This window comes from Gossypium hirsutum, chromosome D12, assembly GCF_007990345.1.
Source record: "Gossypium hirsutum isolate 1008001.06 chromosome D12, Gossypium_hirsutum_v2.1, whole genome shotgun sequence".
Classification (NCBI taxonomy): domain Eukaryota; kingdom Viridiplantae; phylum Streptophyta; class Magnoliopsida; order Malvales; family Malvaceae; genus Gossypium; species Gossypium hirsutum.
The window spans coordinates 53,862,257-53,888,830 of NC_053448.1; the positions used below are offsets into that span (position 1 = coordinate 53,862,257).

General features: G+C 32.6%; 1 protein-coding gene and 1 long non-coding RNA gene across 4 annotated transcripts; both read right to left on the minus strand.

Annotated features, from left to right (window-relative positions):
• Window positions 1–8,018: 8,018 nt before the first annotated feature.
• LOC107947622 (50S ribosomal protein L19, chloroplastic) lies at window positions 8,019–10,344 on the minus strand. 3 transcript variants are annotated; one of them, XM_041107162.1, is made up of 4 exons: window positions 9,924–10,344; window positions 9,738–9,824; window positions 9,503–9,636; window positions 8,019–9,133 (listed from the first exon to the last, which is right to left on the minus strand). In XM_041107162.1, the coding sequence occupies exons 1-4, from the start codon at window positions 10,158–10,160 to the stop codon at window positions 9,127–9,129; spliced, it is 465 nt and encodes a 154-aa protein (XP_040963096.1). In that variant the 5' UTR covers window positions 10,161–10,344; the 3' UTR covers window positions 8,019–9,126. The 3 variants fall into 3 exon arrangements, with proteins under 3 accessions (XP_040963096.1, XP_040963094.1, XP_040963095.1); XM_041107160.1 differs by having other exon boundaries at window positions 8,023–8,701; XM_041107161.1 differs by having other exon boundaries at window positions 8,024–8,663.
• Window positions 10,345–20,375: 10,031 nt separating this feature from the next.
• Window positions 20,376–25,401, minus strand: LOC107947623 (uncharacterized). Its single transcript, XR_001697198.2, has 4 exons — window positions 25,304–25,401; window positions 24,746–24,831; window positions 21,015–21,077; window positions 20,376–20,684 (listed from the first exon to the last, which is right to left on the minus strand). It is a non-coding gene; the product is annotated as an uncharacterized lncRNA (long non-coding RNA).
• Window positions 25,402–26,574: the final 1,173 nt, after the last annotated feature.

Here is a 26,574-nt window from a genome sequence, read left to right on the forward strand (position 1 = left end):
CATATGCGTTCTGATTTTAGGATTTGTTATTTGTTTAGGTTTTTTTCCTTAGTATTATTGATAATTTCATAATAATTAATATTTTTAAGAATTTGAATTTAGGTTAAAATATGCTATAAGTTCATGTACTCTTCACAAATTTAGAATTAGTCATTGTACTTTTATTTTCATGAATTTAGTTCATCTATTTTTTAGGTTTCAAAATTTAGGTCCAGTTGTTAACACAGTTAAAACTTTTTTTTGGTTAAATTTATTGATGTGACATTTTGAAATAAAAAGTTACTTACTTGGTAACCATGTAACTAAATTTCTAAAAATTAGAATGAACTTGAATTTAACAAATTAATTTTAACAGTGGTAACAATTGGACATGAAATTTAAATTTGAAAAGTAGAAAGACTAAATTTTTAAAAATTAAAGTATAAGGACTAAATCTCAAATTTATGAAAAGCATAGGGACTTATGACATATTTTAACCTATGTAGTGATGTAATTACAATTGATACTACTAACATGAGAAATTAGGATGTGGTTACTTTTTATTAGTCAAAGGCGTTTAATATGAAATAAATCATTTAATTTGGTTAAAAAAGAACACAAGGGTGGTGATGTAAGCTTCTAGCAGACCAAATGATGAGTACACATCTGCATGCAAATGATTGGTTATTGATATGGAAATATATATTTTTTTAAAAATATGTTAATACAACCTATATTTTAGAAATCTTAGCCCTTCCTTTCCCTGTTTAGTTTAGGATTGTTTGGCAATTTCACAAGTTTGAATTTTTATTTAAAATAATAAAATTGAAGAAAATGGTAAGGAGGCTTCTGGTGCACAAATTTGTGCGGATTGATCCCTAGAAATTTATTAAACCCTAATCATAGAAGTCATCAACAGCAAATACATAAATCCCAATTCCTGACAAAAGAAACCCCTTTTATTTGTTGACTGCTTTTCACTTTTGATTTCCTGCCGGCTCTTTCAACTTCACATTTTCATTTGATTTTAAAAAATAACCTAAATTAAATTACAAAAGATTCTATCTATCCGCTGAATCTTTCGGAAGTGTGTGTGAGTTTACCCATGCCTATGAATCAACTCGAACTTATACTTGTTGACAAGCAAAGCCAACTCTTCGATCTTTAACAACTTTATTTTTTTACTTGTAGATTTTAAATAAAAGAGGATTTAATGAGACGTGGGTTACAGCAAGTATACTCTTTTTAAAACAGTCGTTTAAGCTTATATATATAAAAGAAAGCACAGAAATCGAGGTGTGATGATATTTATATTTTTGTTTGCTTGTAGTTGATGATCTACTAATCATTCTTGCAAAGATTCAAAAGATGCTTGCTGCTTTACTAGTCATTAGGCCGCTCTTCTTTGCTTTGCTTTCCGCCATTATTACATCTGTATCTATTCTCTCTACCTTTCAACTTCCTTTTTTTTACTTGTATTCCTCTCGAATCTGCTTTTCTTCCTAAGTTGGTTTGATCTGAAATTTTATTGCAGAGATGTTTCTTCTTTTGTTTCAATTTGAAGTGAGTATGGGTTATGTAAAAAATGGGAATACCTCATACTAATTGTAGTGAAGAAAACAAGCGACTCATGATCCAAGCCAGACAAAACCATTTCACTAAGGAGTCGTGTATGCAATGAGAAAAGCAGATACTTTCTGTCATTTTCTTGGGAAATTTTTAGAAAGATACCAAAAATGCAGATAATATGTCCATATTGATGGGGACAACACGACAATAATGTCCCAACACCATGTCCTAGCTTGCCTTCTGTTTCTTGCAAAAGCAAAATGAATGGTGGGAATGCTCATCATACATAAATTATTTAGTACAAATAAAAATGGTTTTACCCCCCCCAAAAAAAAAAAAAAAAGAAAACACTTTGGCATACAATAAGAAGAAGAATAAGGTGTCGCCGTTTCCCGACCCGACATAATCCCCTTCATTTTATCTCTCATATTTCTTCACCTTATTAAATAACTCGGTGGAGTGAAACAGCTCCCGAGTCCACTCGGTCATTATTGGATATTGGGCAAAGAGTTGTAATGAAGTGACATCCATGGTTCTGTTTGTCATTATGATTTCTTGCTTTTTCAGGATACTATCATGTCATTATGATAATAAGTTTTGGACACTAAACTATGTCTCAACGTTACATTAGATGTACTTATCCCTCATACCATCATCTAACCTCGATTTCGATATTGATTAATGAATGTGAATTCATTTTACTTTTGCTTTCAAATTTTTTTCTCACTTTATTTTTTTAATTACATTTACTTTTGTAAATTTAGAGCGAATTCATATATATATATATATATAATGAATAATCAACAAGTGTTAAGTGAAATGGTCTAATGCACCCTAGTTTATATATCTAAAACCCTTCCCTTTCTTTACTGGCATGAGATTAATGCAACTTAGCCATTTCTTTAGAGTGTTTGGCGTGTCATTCTCTCCTGTCTAATCTAGTAACGCTCTCGTCACAAGCTCTTTCGTTATAATTGGTCCACACTGCCTACCTCACTTATTACGACACTTGACATGAAATCGAGAAATCAATGATTGCTCTAATACCAATTGTCACAGGCTTAAACTTTAATCAAATGAATTGTGCAACCTAGGCACAGAACTCACTTCAATTTGCCTAAATCAACTTGAGCCCTTAAAGTTGAGAATCTTAAAGAATTCACTAAGGTATTAAAAGCTTTAAGAGTAAAACAATCCCAATCTAATTACTTGATGTTGAATGATACAAATGAGGTTGGGGAAGACATTTATTTATAATTGATCTCCTCCTACATCAACGACTCAAATTCAAGTCTATCCATAAGATAGTCTTACGGAATTTAAACTATTATCCTTAAAAACAAATTACCCTAATAAAATACAAGTTATTAAAGTGTTTACTGGATTGCCAAGTTTTAAGTAAATTGTATTCTAAAACTTTCCAAATATTGGACTCGTCTTGATAGGTTAAAGTAAAGACCAAACCACCCAAAAAAACAACTTGGGTCAATAGTGTGCACCCTAGTTATGCCTTTGTGCTTTCAAATGGAGTACTCAAGTTTGAATCTTGAAAACAATATTGTCGAAAGGGTCAAACCATGAATTTTAAAAATATAGTATTCTCTTATAACTTGAAGGTTTGGCCAATTACTTTATATAATCAATCTTTTAAAAAGTCTTATTTAAAAGTTTTAAAGTAAACTCATTAAAGGGTTAAGTTTGGACAATTTTTTTAAAAACTTTTTCCTTGCTTAATCTAATTTAAATAATTTAATAATTAAAATATATTTCAACTAAATTTAATTATAAAAATATATAAATATTATATTATAATAGAAATCCTATCACATGCGTGTCCATGTTGAAACCAATGATTTAAAACACAAATGTGTGTTTAAAAATAACATACAATAAATAATGAAATGTACGGTTTGAAACTAATTAATCATAACACATGAAATATGTATAATATTAAAATAAAAAATTAGATTAAATTGTGAATAAAACGAAATTTAAACACATAAATTATTGTCAACCATCCATACTTAGAAAAGTCAAATATATAGGTATCAAAATGTTGGCGCTGGAAATAAGAGATTTAAGGCACTGAAAGTGGGATTAAAATTTGGCATGAGATATTTGTAATTTTTGGTCCCTAATTGTATAGTGACTTTGCAAGTTGATCATTGAATCTCAACTATAAAGAGGCCTAACCATTTCTCATTTTGATCATCCCCACATTTGCCATTCTCTCCTTAAGGCATTGTTCTCTCTCTTTATTTGTAAATTTTCACTTGTATTTTGAAGTGAAATATATTTGTTAGTGCTCGAGGACGTAGGCAAAATTTGCTGAACCTCGTTAAAATTCATGTGCTCTTTATTGTTTATTTTGCATATTTTGTGAGAATGATTGTAGTGATTTATTGTGCGGTTAAATTACGATAGAGGGATATTTTGGCTAGGAAAGACCTGGTACTTAAGTGATCCACGTGATCCACCTCTCTTTCCTGGGAATTTAACTTAGTGTGATTTTTCAGTACAATAATTTTACTCTTTTACACGCTTTCGCACAACATAAATGTATCAAATAAATAATACTAAATGCACTATAATTATTTATCATGATTTTGTCAACAATTATGTGTTAGTATCGAGTTGGTGAGTTGATTTGTGTCACCAATTCAATTAACAACATTATTAATACTAGAAGTCCCATCACAAGCGTATGCATGTGGAAACCATAAGTTTAGAATACAAATGTGTGTTTAAAAATAACACAATAAGTAATGGACATATTTTTTTAAAAGTGAAAAGACTAAAATACCCTTGAATAATATTAGTTATTTTAATTACGAAAAGACATTCTTGTAATTTCCTAACCAAGTTGGTACTCGATTGACTCGTGACACCAACTCAGTTAGGATTTTAAATAATAGTAAGCATATAGATATACAATTGATAGATGTAATCGATTGTGCATAATAAAATTAAAATTTATAAAAATATTAAAATAAAGTTTTAGTTTAATGGTAAATTAAAAGTTTTGCTAATGAAATTAGCATGTGTTCAATCTTATGCATATTTTTATTATTTTTAAAGTGAAAAGACAAATAATTTAATAATAATTTATTAATTATTTAAAAGAATTTGTATTTGGAAGTGTAACCAAAGTGGAGCTTTGACCCTAACAATTGACTTCTCCATTAAGTGTAGTTATATACAATAATTAGTTGAATTGGCCAAGCATGAAAATTAAGAAAAGCATGTTGATAATTCAAGCCTGTAAGAATGTACTTAAATATCAACAAAGAATAACCTTCAAACACATATGTAAAACGACAAATAAAGTTTGTCTTGCTAAATTGAAATACACACCTTTTTATCATCAATTAGTTGTTCTTTATCTTTCCGTGGTAAATTTTTCTTAGAGCGTTGCACTCTTGTGTAGGATTTCTAACGATCTTATGGAAATGACAATACATAGGACTAGGTTTTTCTCCACTAGTAGCTTTGTGCTCAACATTAGGCAAACAAACACTACCTTCATTCACCCATTTATTCCAACGTTCAAGTATTTTTTTCCATAGAGCATGAGAACGACGGTGGAAAGTCTCCCTCGTCACTACTAAGTTTGAATTTCTTAAATGATTTCTCTTTATTTGAAGCAAAGAAGCAGCCCTTTTGCTGGTGAAAGTGATATGTTAGTCTCTTATTTTTCATGATAGTATTATTGGTCTTTCTCACAACCTCTACCAAGCTAGAAAAAAGGGAGTAACAAGTTTTGCAGGTAAAGTTAGATTTCATCAAAAACATACATTGGATGCATACTTTAACTAATTGATCTTGGTCATGAGCTTCTTGCACATTTAAAACTTTCACTTTAAAGTGTTGAATGTAATCCATAACATCCTCTTTTGGTTTCTGATATTCTCTACCTAAGTCAACAAGACTAACCTTCTCTTGAGTGGAGAAGAACTTCTCTCCAAATATTACACACATTGGTTCCAAGATTCCACGAAACCAGGTTTGAGGTTAACATATCAAGTATATGTCTTCTCTATCAAGGATTTAAAAAATTCTCTTAACTTTAAACCATCATCCAATCTAGCAACTCCTAGTGTCACAGGTCGCAGATCAAAGCTCATGATGATTGTGTAAAGAGCGTCTCATGGAGGCCAATCAATTAAATAAGACTCATTCGACCCACTGGAACTTACCCGAATTATAGAACATGTAGATAATCCCACCTACTTGAAACATTGGTGGCCTAGTGAAACACTTATGGAAAATTAGGGCTACCTTGGTAGATATGGAAAGTAATCTTAGAAGATTTATAATCTGATAAGATTTGATTTTGTAATCTTAAAGGATTGAGTCAATCCCTTAAGAATCTCAATTGTAGATAGACTTTAATCTCAACCGTCGATGTGACTCAAACAATACCATTAGTTTTAGGGAATCTCAACTATAAATAGAGGTATTTCTTGAGTAATAGAATACTTTGAGAGCATTTACTTAAACACTTGACGTGTTTTACTTTCTTGTAGCATTTTCTATCCTTTCATTGTTCTTTTGTTTTGAGTTGTTTCTGCTTTATTTTCAGTGCCTTAAGAGAATTTCTATAAAAAATTCTCACTTTGCGAGAGTTAGACTGACTTAGGTGGATTTGAAACCAAGAAATCATCTAAGGCCGCACGGATTACGAGACTAAAATTTTATCCCCGTGACACTAGTATCTCTACAAAGTTCATCAAATGCTAAAGGGTATCACTAGACTTGCCATTGAAATTTCTTAAATTTAGGACTAATGTAGTCCTTTGGATATGGTTTGGCAACTACTCTAGTAAGATATGATAGTTTGAAGTCATACTCAGAGAAACTAAGGCTTTCATTTTTATTCTCTTCTAGCAACCTTTGAAGTTCTTCTTTGGTGACAAAACCTTGGGTTTCGATGGGTTGTGCCACCAAGAAAGATGTTCCAAATTGGGAGTTTGTGGTGACATGGTTTTCCACGGAAGCAACTAAGGTGTAGGTTGTAGGTGTGTTGCTATTTATGGTGTTGATTGCACCAATTGTCATGGAAAGTACAGGATTAGAAGCATTAGTTGTATTTTCTCCATTGCCTTTTTTGGGTAGAATGGCTCCAGTGGAAGTGTTTCCTATGAGGTGAATGTAAAGAGTGTTGTTAGAAGAGGGTGTAAGTTGGGAGATAGTTTCCACCATCTTATTTTTATTCTCCTCCAACATTTGCATCCTTTCCTCGTTTGACTTTATCATCTTCATCAAATCTTGAATGTATAAAGGGATTGGATTATCTAAAATTTGAGAACCTTCCATAGTTTCTGGGGAAAATTAAAGGAAAAATATGACTAGTGTTTCATTGAATGTAATTGCTCCTCCCTAGTGGACTTGCCAAAATGTAAAAGGTTCTTTTGGTAAGGAGAGGGGATGTTACAATCTAGAAAAATGAGGTGTCATGGAGAGATGATAGAGAGGAAGATCATAGCAAATTCTAGAAAAACAAGTGTGATGGCAAGTGGTGGTGATGGATGCAATAAGGAGTTGAGAAATATGAGAGCTATGATGGTTGTTGTGATTGTAGAAAAAAAAAGTTACAGAGAACTTTAGAGAGCTAAGTTTGCCAAAAGATCAAAAAATGTCCTCTAAATGAGGCGCTCAAACTTCTATTTATAAGCATTGAAAAAAGAAATTATGAATGAAGAACAAGTGGGCAAGAATGTTCTAAAATGGTAGGTAGTGGAATTGAATGTGATTACTTGAACGTGGAAAAATGGAAGGTAACTTACATAGATTATAGGTATAATGGCAATTAATAAAAGTTGCACCCACTTGAAATATTTTAGCAAAAAAGACTTTTAAGTATCAATGCAATAGTTTTTCATTAAAGAAATAATGAGGAAGCACTTGCATTCCCAAAGAAAGGTTAAGAAGAAATACTTAACAATTTCCGTATTTGAGCTTCCAAGCCATGCTCTTTAAGACATCCCAGAATCCTACTAACCTTCTAAAGTTATTCCCAAAAAGCCGTTCCCAATAGATTTGTTTTCAAAAGAAATTGTTCTCAAAAGATGCTCATGCAAAGAATAATATTTCGCGAAACTATTATTGATTAGACAATTAGTAACCAAAAACAAATATGTAAAGTAGAGTTATATTGAAGGGTGAAACTAGAAATTTTTTTAGGAGTCGAAATTAAATTGTAATTTTTACAATCGTAAAAATACAATTTTATCTTTTTAATAGTCTATATCTTTATAATTTTTAAAGGATTAAATCAATTTTTATCATTTGTAAGGACAACCAAAATGTAATTTTACCTTTATTAATATAAAGTTGTAAAAAATTTAAACAACCTAAATAAAAAAAAAGTTCATTTTAGTGGGCTGGTCGTTAGCTACGCCACTAGTTATGTTTGATGATCTTCCCAGACGTAGTTTTACTATCAATGTTTTATAATTTAAACTGAAGAATTACTTATATTCACTCATAAATCAGCTGAACACTGCCATGAGTTTATAGCTGCTTCAGCAGATAATCTGAAAGCCCCCGCTCTCTTATAAATTTAAACTGGTCATTTAATTTCAAGAAATTCAGGCTACTTTATTATAATGAAAATCATAGTCTGCCATTGCCTCGACAATTTTGCTTCAACAACTGCATTTCAAGGCTGCTATTGGCTATGATTAACTCCAGTTATAATTATTTATGTTGTACAAATTCATGTAATGAGCATCTGGAAGGTAGGCTTGTTAGACTCTGTTTTGGTACAAATACCACTTCTTTTCCCAGCTTTCAATAACGTTGTCTAAAAACATGGTTTGGTCAATTCATCTGCCCTGTATAGAAGCTGAACCATATTTAGCCAACCGTCCTCTCTGAGCCCAATTTTTTTCTAATAGAAATTCTATTAAACAATAGAGAAATGGAAGAGAAAAAGAGAAAGCTTAGCTTCAACTTTGGATGATCTGCAGATACCTTCGGGCACATGCAAAATTATATTAACATTAGGTACATGAGTTGCCGCAACAATGCCTCATTTCCATACCAGCACTCAATATGTGGAAACCGAGGTTTCTGCTAAATCCTTTCCTTTCCTTTCAGTCCACAGGAATTGCCTACGTACACATAATCCAACACTTTCCACATCCAAGTGCTTATGTACATAAAACATATGCCATAACCACATTAATGCTCATACCATCATTTATGATATTTTAACCCTTACCATCAAAAGAATAAGAAGCAAAATTTAGGTAAAACAACACACCCAAATCAACAAGAGCGGGTAGCAATAAATGTATTTAATCAGCTTGAGCTTGCTATGTTTTCCTCTAAAACAACTATGGAATCAGAATTTTTGATCAGTGTAAAAGCAAAAAAAAAATAGAGAAAACAAGATAATTGGAGGAATTTCTCTTTCAAAACAATTCGAACCAACCAATTTTCACAATGAAGCCATGTTTGATTTCATACCAGCCATAAACCATGTTTTCCATTTTTAAGATTATCTAAGTGCATTCATCTTGTTCCTGAGATAGTAAAGCTTGGCTCTTCTCACTTTCTTCTTGTCCACCACCTTTATGTCCTTTATGTTAGGGGAATACTTGTCACACATCCTCCATTTTTATTTTACCAATTTGTAAATGGTTAAGTATATGCAAACTAAACAGATAGTGAAAACTCAGTATCATTTTAACTTTTAAAATAGCAAAGAGAAGGCATTAGGATTTAAGATCTTATGAGCTTTGTTACTCGGACTGAGGTATAAGTATCAGTAAGGGTATGTTCAATTCTTTTTCAAGTTTTTCTATGTATTTGGAAGGTCCTTGGAAGAATATAACTCTGAAAACAGTAACATGTTTTCTTTCCAGATTGATAAGTCTAGTATTAAATAACATGCTTTTGAGGCCTAAAAAAATAGAGTTCCGAGGAGTATAACTTGAATGTTACTTACAGTGGGAAGAGAGATTCAACCCCAACTCCTGCTACCATTCTCCTTATTCGGAATGTAGTGTTTAGGCCAGCATTACGTCTAGCGATAACAATCCCTTTTACATTTGAAACTCGTCGCTTGTTTTCAGGTACTTCCTGTTCTCACCAACAGTATACCAATTAAGTTAATATGCTCAAAAGTATGCAACTATCACATACAATAATAACAAGAACTCTTCCATAGAAACATGTCATACCACTTTCAGTTGCACAATGTAGCCAGGTTTTATGTCAGGTATCTCCCTCTTCCCCTTCACTTCCTCCACGGCTTCCTTATCCAGTATCTGCAAGTACATAATCCGTATAAGTCAAATCAAGGAATCAGGAATCAGAAAAAAGAAAAAACAAATTCACCTTAGTAGGCAAAGACGAGTGACAGTTACCTGCATTATGTGCTTGGCAGTTTTATCAAGCCTCTTGAATTTAATTCGAGGAGGCACATCAGTTACTGATTCAGAAGAATCCATAGTAGTCGAGGCAGCTGTTGTCATACACCTACTAGAAGAAGTAGAGACCATTCCAGCTAATGGAGACAAGCCTGGAACCAGAAATCCACCAGAACTACCTCGAGACATTAATTTTTCTGTTCGGGATCCAAATCTTGTCTGGTACAAAAACATTACACGCTAAATATACTGTTGGTGTTGAAATCAAAGAACAGACAAGCTCAGCTTGTGTCTTCTGCAGCAAGCCTCGATACTTGCTGAGCAAACAATCGGATTCGAAGCAAAAGAAAGAAAGAAAGCAAAGAAAAATGGAGAGTATCTTGATGAACAAAAACCGATTTCATTCATACATTAAACAATGGCATAATGCCAATACATAAACCAAGCAATTTGCTTGTCAAAATCAACAAGTATTCACCTAATTGCTACCTACCACCACTAATACATTGAAACTTGAAGTAAATAACTTGTACATACAAGCAAAGCTGAATTAACAACTCATTCATCAACAAATTACATCAATCATCAACCTAACATAATTCAAAATGAACTAAAAATACATTTCATCAACTAAGAATTACAAAATGAACAAAATAGGAACAGTTGAGCTTGTTCCAGCAGCTCCAGCATGGCTTGGTCTTCATGGCCTGCTTGTTGTCTGCTTTGTTGCTGCATGCTGACCAACTTCAACACTCCTCCTTGGTTAGCATGTTGCAAACTCCTAATTTCTTCCTTAACTACTCGAACCTAGTTGCATTAAATGCCTTGGTCAAAATGCCAGCAAATTGATCCTCTGAATTGCAATGAATCAGTTTCACTTCCTATGCCTGCTCCATTTCTCGAACAACATGAAGTTTAATGCTGAAATGCTTTGTTCTTCCATGAACACTGGATTCTTTGCAGTTGCAATAGCAGATTGATTGTCACAGAAGATCTATGTTGCTTCCCTTTGATGCATATTTAAATCAGCCATGATTTTCCTTAACCAAATGGCTTGGTTTACAGCACTTGCTGCTGCAACATATTCTGTTTCAATAGTGGATTGAGCCACCAATGTTTGCTTCTTCGAGCTCCAACAGAACATGGCTGAACCAAGACTAAAAGCATACCCTAAGGTACTTTTCATGTCATCACTCGAGCCAGCCCAATCACTACCACTGTATCCAACTAGCTTCAAATATTCAGCTTTGCTAAACAACATGCCATAGTTCAAGGTTCCCTTGATGTATCTCAAAACTCTCTTGGCAGCTTTAAAGTGACTCTCATTGCAACAATGCATGAATCCCGAGAGTAAACTAACAGCATACATTATGTCTGGCCTAGTGGCAGTTAAATATAACAAACAACCAACTAGACTTCTATAGGTTGTTTCACAAACCTTCTCAAAGTCACTTATGCTCGATAGCTTCTCTCCAACAGCAATTGGAGTAGTGGTTGCTTTGCTGTTTTCCATTGAGAATTTGGTCAGAATTTTAGAGGTAAAGAATTTCTGACTTAGGAATATCTCTTGGTGTGTCTGTGTCACCTCCATGCCAAGAAAGTAGCTCATTTTCCTAGATCAGACATCTCAAACATCTACTGTATTTTGGTTTTAAAATCAGTCAACATTGTTTGGTCTCCTCTTGTCACTAACAAGTCATCAACATACAGAGATACTATGAGCTGAGTTTGTGCCCCTTCCTTTTTGACATACAGAGTTGGCTCACTATTGCTTCTGTCAAATCCTAAATCAATCAAGTAGCTATCGATCCTGCTATACCAGGCTCTTGGAGCCTGTTTTAAGCCATACAAGGCTTTTTTTAGCTTGTAAACCATATGCTCTTTATCAGCTATCACAAAGCCCTGTGGTTGTTCAACATAAATGTCTTCCTCAAGAAATCCATTGAGAAAAGCTGACTTCACATCGAGCTGATGGATTTTCCATTCCATTTGAGTTGCTAAGGCAATCAGCAGTCTAATGGTATCGAACCTGGCTACTAGTGCAAAGGTCTCCAGATAGTCCAAGCCGTATTTCTGGCTGAATCCCTTGACAACCAGCCTTGCTTTTAGCTTGTTCAACTCCCATCAGCATTGTGCTTGGCTTTATACACCCATTTCACTCCAATAATCTTTCTTTTGACTGGTCTTTCAACCAATTCCCAAGTCTGGTTCTTCTCGATCATACTAGTTTCTTCAGCCATTGCTTGCTTCCACCCTTGCTGAGCTTCAGCTTCTTCAAAACTGCTTGGTTCAACTATAGCTATATGAGCCCTTTCATAAATCTCGGCCAGTGGTCTAGTGCCCCTGACTGGTTCATCATCAATGTCCATTTCAGGACCATTTTGTTCTGCCTCAGTTTGGTTTGTTGCAAGATCTTCAGAAACTGCCTGTGGCACATTCCTTTCCCAATTCCAGCATGACTTCTCATCAAACACTACATCTCTGCTCACTAGCACCTTCTTGGTTGAAGGATCCAAGATCCTATAGCCCTTTTTGACTGAGCTATACCCTACCAGTATACCAGGTTCAGCTTTTCTGCCCAATTTGTTTCTCTTCACAGCTGGTACATGTGCATAGCATATGCTACCAAAGACCTTTAGGTGAGCTAGTGAAGGCTTGAACCTAAACCAGCCTTCGAATGGAGTCTTATGAGCCAAGGCTTTGGTTGAAAGCCTATTCTGAATGTACATAGCAGTATTGAGTGCTTCTGCCCATATGGTTTTTGGCAGATTCTTCTCAAACAGTAGGCAGCTGGCCATATCCATCAAGCTCCTGTTCTTCCTCTCACTTACACCATTTTGTTAAGGAGTATAGGTGTCAGTGAGCTGGTGTTTGATGCCTGCTTCATCACAAAAGGCTTGGAACTGAGCTAAAGTGTGCTCAGTCCCATTATCAGACCTTATGGTCTTAAGTTGGCAGCTTGTTTCAACTTCAGCAACATTCTTGAACTTTGTAAACACTGAGCCTACTTTTGATTTCTGTTTTAAGAAATAAATCCAACAAAACCTTGAGAAATCATCAATAAACAGGATGAAATACCTGCTTCCATTCAATGGCTCAGTACTCATGGGGCCACACACATCAGTGTGCACTAGCTGTAGCCTTTCAGAGGCTCTCTAGGCTTGATTTGAGGGAAATGGGAGTCTGGCCTGCTTCCCTAGCTGACACACCTCACAAACCTCCTGTTTTTGGACTGAAACTATGAAGTTTTCAGCTAAATCATCTCTGCATAACTGGTCCATTGATCTGTAGTTGGCATGACCAAGTCTTTGATGCCAAAGCTTGGACTCATCTATTATAGTTGTATAGGCAGTGTCTGAGCCTTTTGGCCAATCAACTACAAAGCTCTTATCAGCTATAGTGATTGCCATGAATTTGGATCCACTTGGATCACTGATTTGGCACTTCTTGCCTTTGAACACTACAGAATACCCTTTCTCTAGCAATTGAGCTATGCTGAGCAGATTTCTGTCAATCTCAGGCACCAATATCACATTCGAGATGACCTTGACACCTGTGGGAGTGCATATCAACACATCACCCTTACCTTCTACCCTTATAAAGTGACCATTACCAATTTTAACTTTGGTTCTGCAGCTTCTGTCTAGTGACTTGAAGATAGTAGCATCTGGTGTCATGTGATTGATGCATCCACTGTCTAGGAGCCAAGCATTTGAAAGCCTCTCTTGAGCAGCTGAGCATGACACAGCAAAAACTTGTTCCTGTTGATCACTATCTTCCTTGGCAACTCGAGCCTCAGCCTTTATTTGTTGAGGTTGGTTCTGCCTTGGTTTGCCTTTGTTTTTGCAGACCTTTTCAACATGCCCCCTCTTCTTGCAATGTTGACACAAAGCATCTGGTCTAAACCAGTATTTTTCTCTGGATGACCAGGCCTTTTACAATGCCTGCATGTTTGGTCTCCTTTCCTTGCAGCATCGAACTTTGGCCTGCCTTTCCAAGTCTTATTGCCTTTGTAGGCAGTATTGGTCTTTGCTTGAAAGGCACCTTTTTGGTGCTCCTCCAATCTGCTAGCTCTTCTCTGTTCTTGTACATAGAGAGCATTGATTAGCTCTGCCAGAGAGATGTTGGTCAGGCCCTTTGAGTCTTCAAATGATGAGATTTTTGCCTCATACCTCTCAGGCAAGGTTGAAATAACCTTCTCCACTATCCTTGCTTCATTAAACTGCTCACCAAGGAGCCTTATGCTGTTTACCACAGCCATAATCCTGTCTGAGTACTGTTTGACAGTTTTTTCTTCTTTCATCTTCAAATTTCCAAAGTCCCTTCTCAAGTTTAACAACTGTTGCTGCCTTATCCTCTTTGTCCCTTGAAACTCCTCTTTCAACTTGTCCCAGGCCTGCTTTGGTGTTTCACAGGCCATAATCCTTGTGAAAATCACATCTGACACTGAGTTCTGGATGTAAGACATGGCCTTGTGCCTCTTGGCCCTTTCATCAGCATGTTGCCTGATCTGAATCACTATTGGATTGGCTCTAAGTGGCTCTGGTTCAACATCAGAGTTGACCACCTCCCACAGATTGAAAGCCTGCACGTAGGTCTTCATTTTGACCACCCATATGTGATAGTCTTCTCCATTGAAGACTTGTGGTGCAGTTGGTGAGAAGTTTGATGAGGCCATCTTTTGTACAACAGGTCCCTCAAGATTAAAGCTCTAGATACCAATTGTTGGTGTTGAAATCAAAAAACAGACAAGCTTAGCTTGTGTCTTCTGCAGCAAGCCTCGATACTTGCTGAGCAAACAATCAGATTCGAAGTAAAAGAAAGAAGGAAAGCAAAGAAAAATGGAGAGTATCTTGATGAACAAAAGCCAATTTCATTCATACATTAAACAATGGCATAATGCCAATACATAAACCAAGCAATTTGCTTGTCAAAATCAGCAAGTATTCACCTAATTGCTACCTACCACCACTAATACATTGAAACTTGAAGTAATTAACTTGTACATACAAGCAAAGCTGAATTAATAGCTCATTCATCAACAAATTACATCAATCATCAACCTAACATAATTCAAAATGAACTAAAAATACATTTCATCAACTAAGAATTACAAAATAAACAAAATAGGAACAATTGAGTTTGTTCCAGCAGCTTCAGCATGGCTTGGTCTTCATGGCCTGCTTGCTGTCTGGTTTGTTGCTGCATGCTGACCAACTTCAACATATACAAACTTACCACAAACTTTTGACTTAGAAAAACATGAAAAGCCAAGCAACATGACTTCAAAATTTTCACTTTTCCAACAATTTAACAGTCAAATTATACTTAACTAAAACTTAGAAAGGGAAAAATTCTTCTGTTTTGGATCAAAATTTTGTCTGCTAAACAATTTTACAAGCTTTATAAACAAACCAACCTCAAAACATTGACTTACAAAAACTTGAGAAGCCAAGGAGCATTAATTCTGATTTTTCACTTAATAACAATTTAACAGTCGAATTGTAGTTAACTAAAGCCCAGAAAAAGAGCAAAATTTTAGGCAAGACAATCATTAACGGAAAACCGAAAAAACTAAACTAAAAAAAAATCAAGGCAAGGGAAAGTAAAACATACTCTTAGATAATGCAGGTTTAGGGAAATTTATAAATAATTAATAAGAAATTTATAATGATTTAATATGATTAAACAATTAAATAATATAAATAATTCAAAATGTGAAATTTAATTTAATAATATAAATAGTAGATATAAATAAAATTATTACTATTTAGGTTTAGGAATTTTGTTGGATGATTTTTTATTTGGAGTAAAGGGTGAGAAGTAAAAGTTTGGAGGGGAGTGGGAGGGAGCAAAAGTCTTGGGGAAAAAGTAAAAAGGTTTGGGGATTTGGGGTAAAAATGTAAAATATTATAGTTTCATATTTGATTTATTCAAATTATTCAAGTTATTCGAATTCAAAAACTAAACTCGATTTGAACTCAAAATTTGAAAAAAAAATTTGAGTTGACTCGAATAACTCGATCATTTAACTCGAAATTCAATTTTTTCAATTTTTTCAAGTCAAATCGAGTTTTGCTCACCCCTACTAACTAGTAGTTAAACCTAGACCACAGACTCTTGGGCTTAGAAAGGTATTCTTAGAGGAAGCGACATCTTGTGCGAGGAAAATATGTTCAACTTCGAGAGTGTAAAACTACTGGATCAATATGAATCCTAACTTCCCTCATGTTGATACTATTAAACCACTTGCCTTACCCATTGATGTTCATTCTTCCCTACTCTCGCACATCAACATCTGGATCAAAAGAAATCTTTAAACCTTATCAATCATGATCAAGCCTCTGATGTAACACCCCTAACCCGTATTCATCGCTGGAATCGGGTTACGGAGCATTATCGGAGTTTACAGATCAAACAAACAGAAATTTCAAATATTTCTTATCATATAATATTCAGGCCAGAAACCAATCAAACTCATACATACTATCCCTTATTCGATCCCTCGAGGTCTAAAATACGCGTTAGAAACAAATCGAGACTAATTCGGAAACTCAGAGAATTTTTCGGAACACATTAAAAATTTTCAAAACATGCCTGTGTGTCTGGCCGTGTGGGCATTCGAAGTAGGGACATACGGCCGTTTCCCAGCATGTGTCGATACCCGTGTAACTCTCTAACTTGGGTCACACGACCAAGCCACACGCCCGTGTAGCAGACCGTGTATCCTTTTTAAATGGCCTCGCACGCCTGTGTGCTAGCCGTGTGTCTCACACGGCTAAGTTACACGCCCGTGTGTCTGGCTGTGTGAACCTAAAAGGTGCCTTAAATAACCAATTTACCATTTTCTACATGCTTGGACATTAAACAACTCAAAAACCATTCGTTTAACCAGTTCAAAACATGATCAAATACTTTCAAAACATACCAAAACAATCATCCTAGGTGCCTAACCAATGTACCCTCATTGGTACCATATTTATATCATCAAAACATATCATCAAAGCATCATTCAAATCCAAATTATAAACATACCAAATTCAATCCATTTTGCCTAGCTCATAAGCACTTAAACACTAACTTAAATTCACATGCACATATCTAAATTTGGTTCAATATATCATGCCATAATATGGCTTCAAAAACAAACACATTTTTAATATATATACCAAACCAACATTAAACTTATAACCTCATTTACAATCAATCCACAAAATAACTATTATTTAGACACCCTAGGTACAAGCCGACACAAAAGGTAAACATCACCACATTTGAGTTCGGGATCGTTGTTGGATGTTGAATCGGCAATCAAAAGTGAAGTATCTAACCTGTGCTCGAAAAACGAAATCGTACATTGAGTAAAACTCAGTGGTATTTTTATAATCCGAATATTTAAAGATAAGATAATATAATATGCACAATTAAATTTTAAACACATATTAATGACAAGTATCATGACTATCATATGCTATTATATTTCATTTGTTAAATAATGTCCCAATTCACATAGTTGATATATAAATAGTTATTCACATATCAAACCACATTTATTTGTACAATGGCATTAGCTATTCAATACTCAACTCATGAATACTTCATTTTGTATCACCCTCAATTCTCATCATTTGCTATATAATAGTTTTTCACAATTTGATCCACATATCATTTAAACAATAACATTATCTATTCCATATCCAATTCATGAGTACATAACTCATGTATCTCATTTTCATGTTTCAAATTACTATCTCATTTTCAATTCACATACAATATCATCCAATATCAATCATAGTACCATTTTATTTAATTACCCCTATTAACATAACTCAGACTTGGACGGATACACTGATCCAACCAACGCACCAGTTTGGCACCCAGTGCCTAATCAGATAAATCTAAAGTATTAACCGCGCCCAGCGCTATATAAATTGACACCCAGTGTCTCATCGGTTAAACCAAAGTAAATTGGCACCCAGTGCTTCATCGACTCGAGGTCGAAGAAATCCCTAAACTCTTCCTATCCTATGGTATGCCATTTATATTCGACTCAGCCCGATACAGTTAATAGGGTTTAATTTCACATTTCATATGCAACCAATATCCGATATTAACTTTTCATATAATCACATATACACATGAATTCAATTCAATCTATAACAATCAATATCCAACTTTCACATTAACACATATATTCATTTCACTCAACTGTCAAAATATCAAATACTCACATCAACACTTACCATATGTATTAAATTGAATTACAACAATAAACAACAAAATTCGGATTATAGAAATACAAATCAGGAATTCCGAGCTATTTGACGTCGACTTTATCTTTTCCCTTTTTAGTCGAGGATTCCGGTACGACGTTAACTACAAAATTAAAACAATTAAAATTCATCAATATAACACATTTCAATTTCATATTAAATATTTTAATTTTTACTCAATATTTGCCTAAATTTCAATTTAGTCCCAAAACCGAGACTAATTTTTATTCTTCACATTTAATTCTGTATTTTTATACAAATTCCACTTTAAACTAAATTTAACTCCTTATTTTCACTTAAACCCTTAAATTTTTAATTTTTCACAATTTAGTCCTTATTATTCAAAATTTACAATTTATTCTACAATTTAATCTTTTTTTCACTTCTAGCTTAAAAATCTATCAATTTAATCCCTAATACTAAATTATTCAACATTAACAACACTTAAAAACTTAATAATTGCTAAAATTTAGACATGGGTTGGGTAATACTTAACACCGGGATTCCAAAAACATATAAATTAAAAGAAAAAGGACTAAATTGACTAACTAATTTAACTTAAAAAATTTTGAAGCCCTTAGTCTGTGCGTCTGCTTCTTTCCTTCTTTCTCTTTTTCTTTCTTTCTTTTCTTTCTAATTTTGGTTTAGCCTTATCTTTCTTTACTTCTTTCTCTTTTAATACTTATTTGTTTTACTATATAATATATATACTTACAATTAAGATTTTATATTATAATATAATATATAAATTAAATTTACATATAATATATATACATCACTAATCGTCCCACTTAAAGAAACAATGGTAAATTTGCTTTTTTAATCCATTTAATTATTATTTAATCTATAATTCAACTTTCACCCTATATGCAATTTAGTCCTTATACCTAATTACTTTTAATTTATGCAAATTCACTTAAACTAAATCTAATTAACTATACAACTAGCTTCGTAAATAATTATTAAAAACATTTACGAGTCTGATTTATAGGAACGGAGTCTCGAAAATGAACTTTTTCTTTTTCAATTTGGTCCTTTTTAATTAATTAACTATCGAAACGTTGAAATTTTTCAACGAAACTTTAATATCACCTTAATGACACTCTGTAAATATTTATAAAAATATTTACGGCTCAGTTTATAAAAACAAGGTCCCGATACTTCATTTTCTAAAACCACTTGAACTTAATAAATCACTTATATAACATAAATTATCAAATCAAAAACCTTTTTAAAAATCACATTTGACTCATAAATATTAAATAATATTATTATTTAATATTTACGAACTTACTCATCGAATTTGGTGACCCCCAAACCACTGTTTTCAACACCACTGAAAATCTGGCTGTTACATCTAACATCTTTAGTAGGACCTTCTCGATTTAAGGAGGAGAAGACAATTGTTTGGAAATTTGATTTTAATGGACATTTCCCCGTGAAGAGTGCCTATGCCCTTCTGTATCAGTATGACGTAATCACCCATTTGGCTTCACCTTAGCACAAAGCATGGACTAATCTAGGAAAACTCAAACTCCCTTACAAAGTTATCATTTTCCTTTGGAAAATCTGCACAAATTGCCTCCCAACCAAGGAGCTTCTTTCAAGGCACCTCCCCAACAATGATAATAACTTTCCCTTTTGCTAAGATAGTATAGAATCCATTAAGCACCTATTCCTTGAATATAGTTTTGCTCGAGCTATCTAGTTTGGTTTTCCTCTTGCTTTCCAATCATTGGAATCCGTATTTCTTCTTTATCATCCTAGTTTCTTCAATGGCAATCATAAGAAGTCAAAATCTTTTTGATTCTATAATGAACTTCTTCTCCCTTGATAGTCAAGAATTCAAACATTTGAGACTGTCGAAAGTCTTCTTTCCTACTAGACTCTCTTCTCACTCTTTGCATTGCCTATTGCAGGTGAAATAGCATGATTGGTGGAGCTGTCATTGCTCAATACCATAAAGGCTCTCAGTTTTTACCCATTTAAAGCTTCAAATTTGCTAACAAAATCTAGGTTAGACTTCTCACTTTCAGATCTATTTTTATTACTCTAAAAATTCATAATTTTTCTTCCTGTAGGTTCTTCAAAATATGACAAAAAATGGTTGAATATCATATGCGGGTATATCGAAGTGAGATGAAACATCAACTAGTGCTCAACGACATCAAGCATCTCCTCCAAATTTTTTTTAGTAACAAAATAAAAAGAAAATCAATTACAAACTAACAGTAGAAGCAGGGTTGGATAACAGAAAATGTTTGTCTAAACGTATCTAATCATCAACTAATGAAAGAGCAACATGAAAAATTTGAGCACCAATAGAAAAATCTTTCATCAGGTCAGCCAAAATATTAGAGACACAATTCACCTCCTTTGGCATTTTCTCCATGACTACTCTCCACTTGCATATGCACAGTTCTTGGATTCACATCTCCAAATCTTTGTTTTAATTCCCTCTGGTATCACCATGGATGTAACACCCCTAACCCGTATACATAAATAAATTAGGGTTACGAGGCGTTATTGGACAAAACGCAACTTAACACAGACATTCAGTAGAATTCAAAAATTTTACATCTATGTTAAATTAGTCAAATATGAAGTAAGTATAATTATAAATTCTACTTTAATAATTTTAATTTAGATTTTTATAACAAAACATAACATTTCAGTTCAGTTCAGTTAAACCATAAGAAAAATAAGCTAATTTATTATGGTTATTAATTATATATATACAGCATATTAAAGTACGACTCCCAAAATATTATCTAGCCTATACATGCCATAAGTTAAAATTTAAACGTTTTAATACCGAGATAGTAGATAAAGTGATGATCTTCGCTAATGATCCCCGAGTCTGCAGCTTGGTTTTTATCTATAAAACAAATGGATAAAAACAATCGAAGTAAGCTTTTATAGCTTAATAAGTTTATAACATATCTAAAATACATATAAACGAACATATGTATAAACATTATATGCTTATAATCAAATTACAGACATAATCATTAATTGCATATACTGATTTCTAATATACTTATCATTTGCATTTCATCGAATGCATATATATGATCCTTCAAACACATATAGACAAATGCTCATGTAATTATTCATTATATATATCCCATAATCATTTATATATATATATCAAATGCATATAATCACTTAATTTAACGTATTCACCGGCACTTAGCCTGCTAGGCTTATAGCCTGATTCCAATCACCGGCACTTAGCCTGCTAGGTTTATAACCTGATTCAGATCACCGGCACTTAGCCTGCTAGGTTTATAACTGCAATGACCCATTTTCAGTAAATCGGAACAGTGGTTTCGTAACCACAAATCCGAGCTAGAAAGAAAATTTATTTTAATATTGTGGTATGGTCTATATTATGATAAGAAGGTTGCATGAAAATTTTGATAATAAAACTTTATTGATTATATGGTAAAATTTATTTAAATAGATTAAATAAAAAAATGCATTACCGGGACTTTGTTCCGGTAAGTCAGATTTGTAAATATTTATTATAAATATTTACTAAGTTAGTTGTGTGTCTAATTATGTTTTGACTAGGAGAATTTGATGTAATTAGAAGTAATTAGGAAAAAGGGATTAGATTGAAATAAGTGTGAAAGTTTAATTATAAATTAAAGAAAGTTAAAAGGACCAAATAGGCAATTATGCCTTTTTCTAAAATTGAGGCGGCATAACAAATGAAATATCTAAGATATTTTTTAATTTAAGTTATATATATTATATATTATGTTGTTTAATTAATAAGTAAGTTATTATATTATATTATTATAATATTATATTATTATTATATATATAAAACAAAAGAAAAAGAAATGAAAAGAAAGAAATAGAATAGAATTCGAAACGGAATAGGGGAGAAACAGGGGAGAAAGAAAGAAAGAAAAAAAGTAAAGAAGAAAATTAGGGTTTTTAAGGTTCAATTTCAAATTGGTAAGTCAAATTAAGTCCTTTTCTTGAAATTTTTGAGTTTTTATGATTCTAGATTAAAATATTAGTAGGTATATGTTGAAATTTTGAAAGTTAGTAGAATTTTTTTTATGTAGTTTATATTGAATTAGTGGATGAATTAGAGATTGAATTGATGGAAATTCAAACTAGAATTGGGAAAAAGATTAAATTGAGAAATAGGTTATAAATTTAATGTAAAATTGTAAGAAATTCGAAATTAAGGTTTATTAGTGAAAATTTGAGAGTTAAGTCAAGTTGTAAGTAGAATTTAAGTAAAAATAAGGTATAGATTGTGATAGAAATAGAAATAATTTTAGTTATGAATTAAATTGAAATATTAGCTAAGGTAAGAAATTATGAAATTATTATATCATATATGTTTATTCTTATTAAATCATATAGGAAAGTTATTTGATTGTTTTTCTAATATATAAATGTTATGTGTTTTATATGAAATTGAAGAGAAAGAAAAGAAAGGAAAAGACCTAATTGAAGAAAAAGGAAAAGAGAAGGCTAAGGAGTGAAGGAAGATATCATCTCAACCTTTTTGTTGTAAGTACTACAAGGTTATTTTATTTTAAATTATTTTATTTAAATGCCTATATTATAGTATAGAATTATTTAGAAATAAAATAAAATAAAGTAAAATAAAAGATTATGGAACTATGAAATTTGTAAAGAAAATTATAGATGGAAAGTATATAGTGGTATATTGATTGAACATTAAGAAAATATTGTGACAAAAGTATATATATGTGAAAATGGTGTGATAATTGTGAATTGTAAAATGTGCCTTAAATTGTAATGATGGAGAAATGAGAAATCTTTTTCGAAATAATTCTATAAAGTATTTAATTGAATGAGATTCAATTTTAATGCCCAAGTAGATGGAATTTAGAACTACCAGGATATTAGTGGCATGCCATTAAGGAACTTTAGCGCGCTCTTTGATTATTAGCACGTTAGTGCTCTCTGACTACTAGAACGTTGGTGCTCTCTGATTTTAGCACGTCAGTGCTCTCTGTTTAGCACATCTGTGCTCTCTGTATAGCACTTTAGTGCTCTCTGTTCATTAGTGCATACTAATGCACCTCTGTATTTGTTCCGTATATCCGGTGTGTTCTATAAAATCTACTTTGGGCTAAGATTATGATTTGTGGATAAAAGCGAATCATTAAAATGCTAAGGTAAGTTTTATGAAGCTTATGCGTACGTAAATACGTAATAACAGAAAGAGTTTGACATATTTTGTTTATATTTGTTTATCTGTTTATTTCTTGTAGTGCTTACTAAGCCTTCACCGGCTTAACGCGTTTAATTTTAACTCGTAGGTACAGTTTGTCTCGAAGAGGTAAAGTCAAGATAGAAGATCTCTCATCTCATCACATCCTCAAGAGCTTTAAAAGTAGGTACCATATTTTGAATTAAAATGACATGTACATAGACAGTCAGTTATGCTTCCATGTGTTAGGAACTAAAATGTAAACTCTTGGACTTCTATCTATTTTTAAGTACTTTTCGTATTTTGGTATATATATGAAATGAATTAGTAAAACTATATGTATGTTTGCAAATATGATTGGTAAGTTAAAATGCTATGTATAAATGTTTTAATTAAACAATATCTAGCTATAACCGTTTGGCACCAAATGTAATAACCTTATACTGGGTCAATACGATTAGACCAGGTATAGGGTTGTTACAATAACCTGATTCAGATCACCGGCACTTAGCCTGCTAGACTTAAAGTCTGAATTATTTCACCGGCCTTAAGCCTGCTAGGTTTTAAACCTGAAAATTTCAATTTCACATATACAAAATACTCCTCAAGTAATTCATTAAATAAAACACATAATTGTAAAATATCATATTCAAACCTAAGAGAATTTATAAAATCCTATCTTCAATTCAATTCAAATTTCTATAAATTGTATGCGCACACATATATTCACATACCTTACTACTTAACTAATTTCAATACAAGAATTTTACATATATATATATATATATTCACCTATTCGAAACTAACTATACATATAAATTTGTACGTATTCAATGCTACCCATATATATATATGTAAACTTAACATCCATATCTTGAGATATGTTTAAGACCTATTCGAATGTATACATATATGTTTCAACTCACATTTAAACACTTATTCGAAATTTACCTATGCATATGCAATATACACACTTTTAATCCATCCCAAAAGTTATACATGAATGTACATGTATATGTTCGAATCTTATGTTTACATTTACATTTCTCATATCATCAAATATTTTCAAATAAAAACATAAACATATAGATATATATTTAAATATTCAAACAATGTATATATATATTTATCTATATACCATTCGTAACTATATTAAATTCCAAAACTTATATAGGCATATATCCATTTAGCCGAACATAGCTTATACACAATTTCTATCCATATTTCAAATCTATTCAACCAAAGTATACTTGATTATAAATCAATAATAATTCAATATAGATTCGTACACACATTTATATACTAATTTAGTTCTATTTATAAGCTAGTAGACTTACCTCAGACGATGGAAAATCGAAGTCAGACGTTTATTCGACTATTTTGGCTTTTCCTCGATCTAACTCCGATTTCTTTGGTTCTCGATCTAAATATATTCAAAATGAGATAATTTATTTATTAACACATTCAATTTAGTCCAAAAACACATAATTTGGCAAATTACTATTTTGCCCCTAATATTTACACTTTTTGCAATTTACTCCCTATTGCATAAAACACAAATTACACAAAATTTGCCCATACCACACAAGGGCCGAATATTAATGGTTCTCATACAAGTCCACACATTTCATTTATTTCACATTTTAGTACCCCAAAAATTTAATTTCACAATTTAGCCCTATTTACTCAATTTCACTAAAAATTCAAAGACAAAACATTTTAACCTAACACCTATATTTCATATTTCATCAACTAACATCACATATCACAAGTTATCATCAATGGAAAAACACAAAATAATCAACAATTTCAAAAATTCAAGCATGGGTCTTGTAGTATACAAAGCAACGATCTCAAAAACATAAAAATTATCAAAAACCGAAACCAAAACACACCTTAATTTTCAATGGAAATTACCGAAACCCTAAAAGCCATTGATGAATTCTCCCAAGCTTAACATTCGGCCAAGGTAAGAATGTTTTGTTGTTTTTTTATGCTTTCTTTACTTATTTTAATTATATGACATAATTTAATAAATTACTAAATTAACCTTATATAATAAATATATAAAACATATATATAAAGGACAATGTTGTCATATGTCACCCACTAACTATATTTTGGTCTAATTACACCTTTAGACCTCTCACTTAAAAAGACAACAACAAATAGACACTTTCATATTTAACCATTAAATTTTTATTTTACGCGATTTAATCTTTTTATTTAATCGGACACTCAAACGACGAAATTAAAACACGAAAATTTCACACAATTAAATTCACACATAATAAACACACAAAATAATATTAAAATATTTTTTTGACTCGGACTTGTGGTCCCGAAACCACTATGTCCAATTAGAGTCGAAATCGGGCTGTTACAATAGATACCTTTGATAGTTAGAGCACAATCAAGTCTCAACAATAACATTTTCCCAATTAGACTCCCATACTAATTGGAGACCATCATACATAGCTCAAAGCTCAACTTGCTATACACTACATCTACCAATGTTTCTTCCAATTCTCCACATCCATCTAATGTGCCATTACTGTTGAACGGGCAAGTTTCAAACTCGAATTACAAGTGCCATCTGTATTTAGTTTAAAAGAACTAGTAGGCGGTGAAACCCACCTTTGATCCCCAATCCAATTCATAATACTCCAACTTAAATTGACATGCCTCTACTTAATGGATCTAGCCCAACACCATGAAGAATGAATCACATTGATTATGTTAAAAATAGCATCTTGGAACACACAAAAATTCCTTTGTTTCCAAATCCTCCGGAAAACAATACCAAATAAAGATGATCAATCCACATCTTGAAAGAATAAATCAAGTTCATTCCTCAAATTAGTAGAAAGCCAATCCTCTAACGAATAAGAGAAGAATCGAGATGATAGCCTCGAGCGGATGATCTGCTCCTACATTTCTTTTACCTTACAATAGTCCCGTAATACATGAATAAAAGATTCTTCAACACTCCCACAAAGCTTACACGAAGGGTCCTTTGATAAACCTCTCTTACAACGTTCCGCATTAATAAAAAGATGACCCTTAAATACTAACCAAATGGCAGCAAGAAAAATTACCATTAGTGGTCCAATTCGAAAAAATAATTAATAAGGAGGCAGACAATAATTAATAAGATTCTCCAACA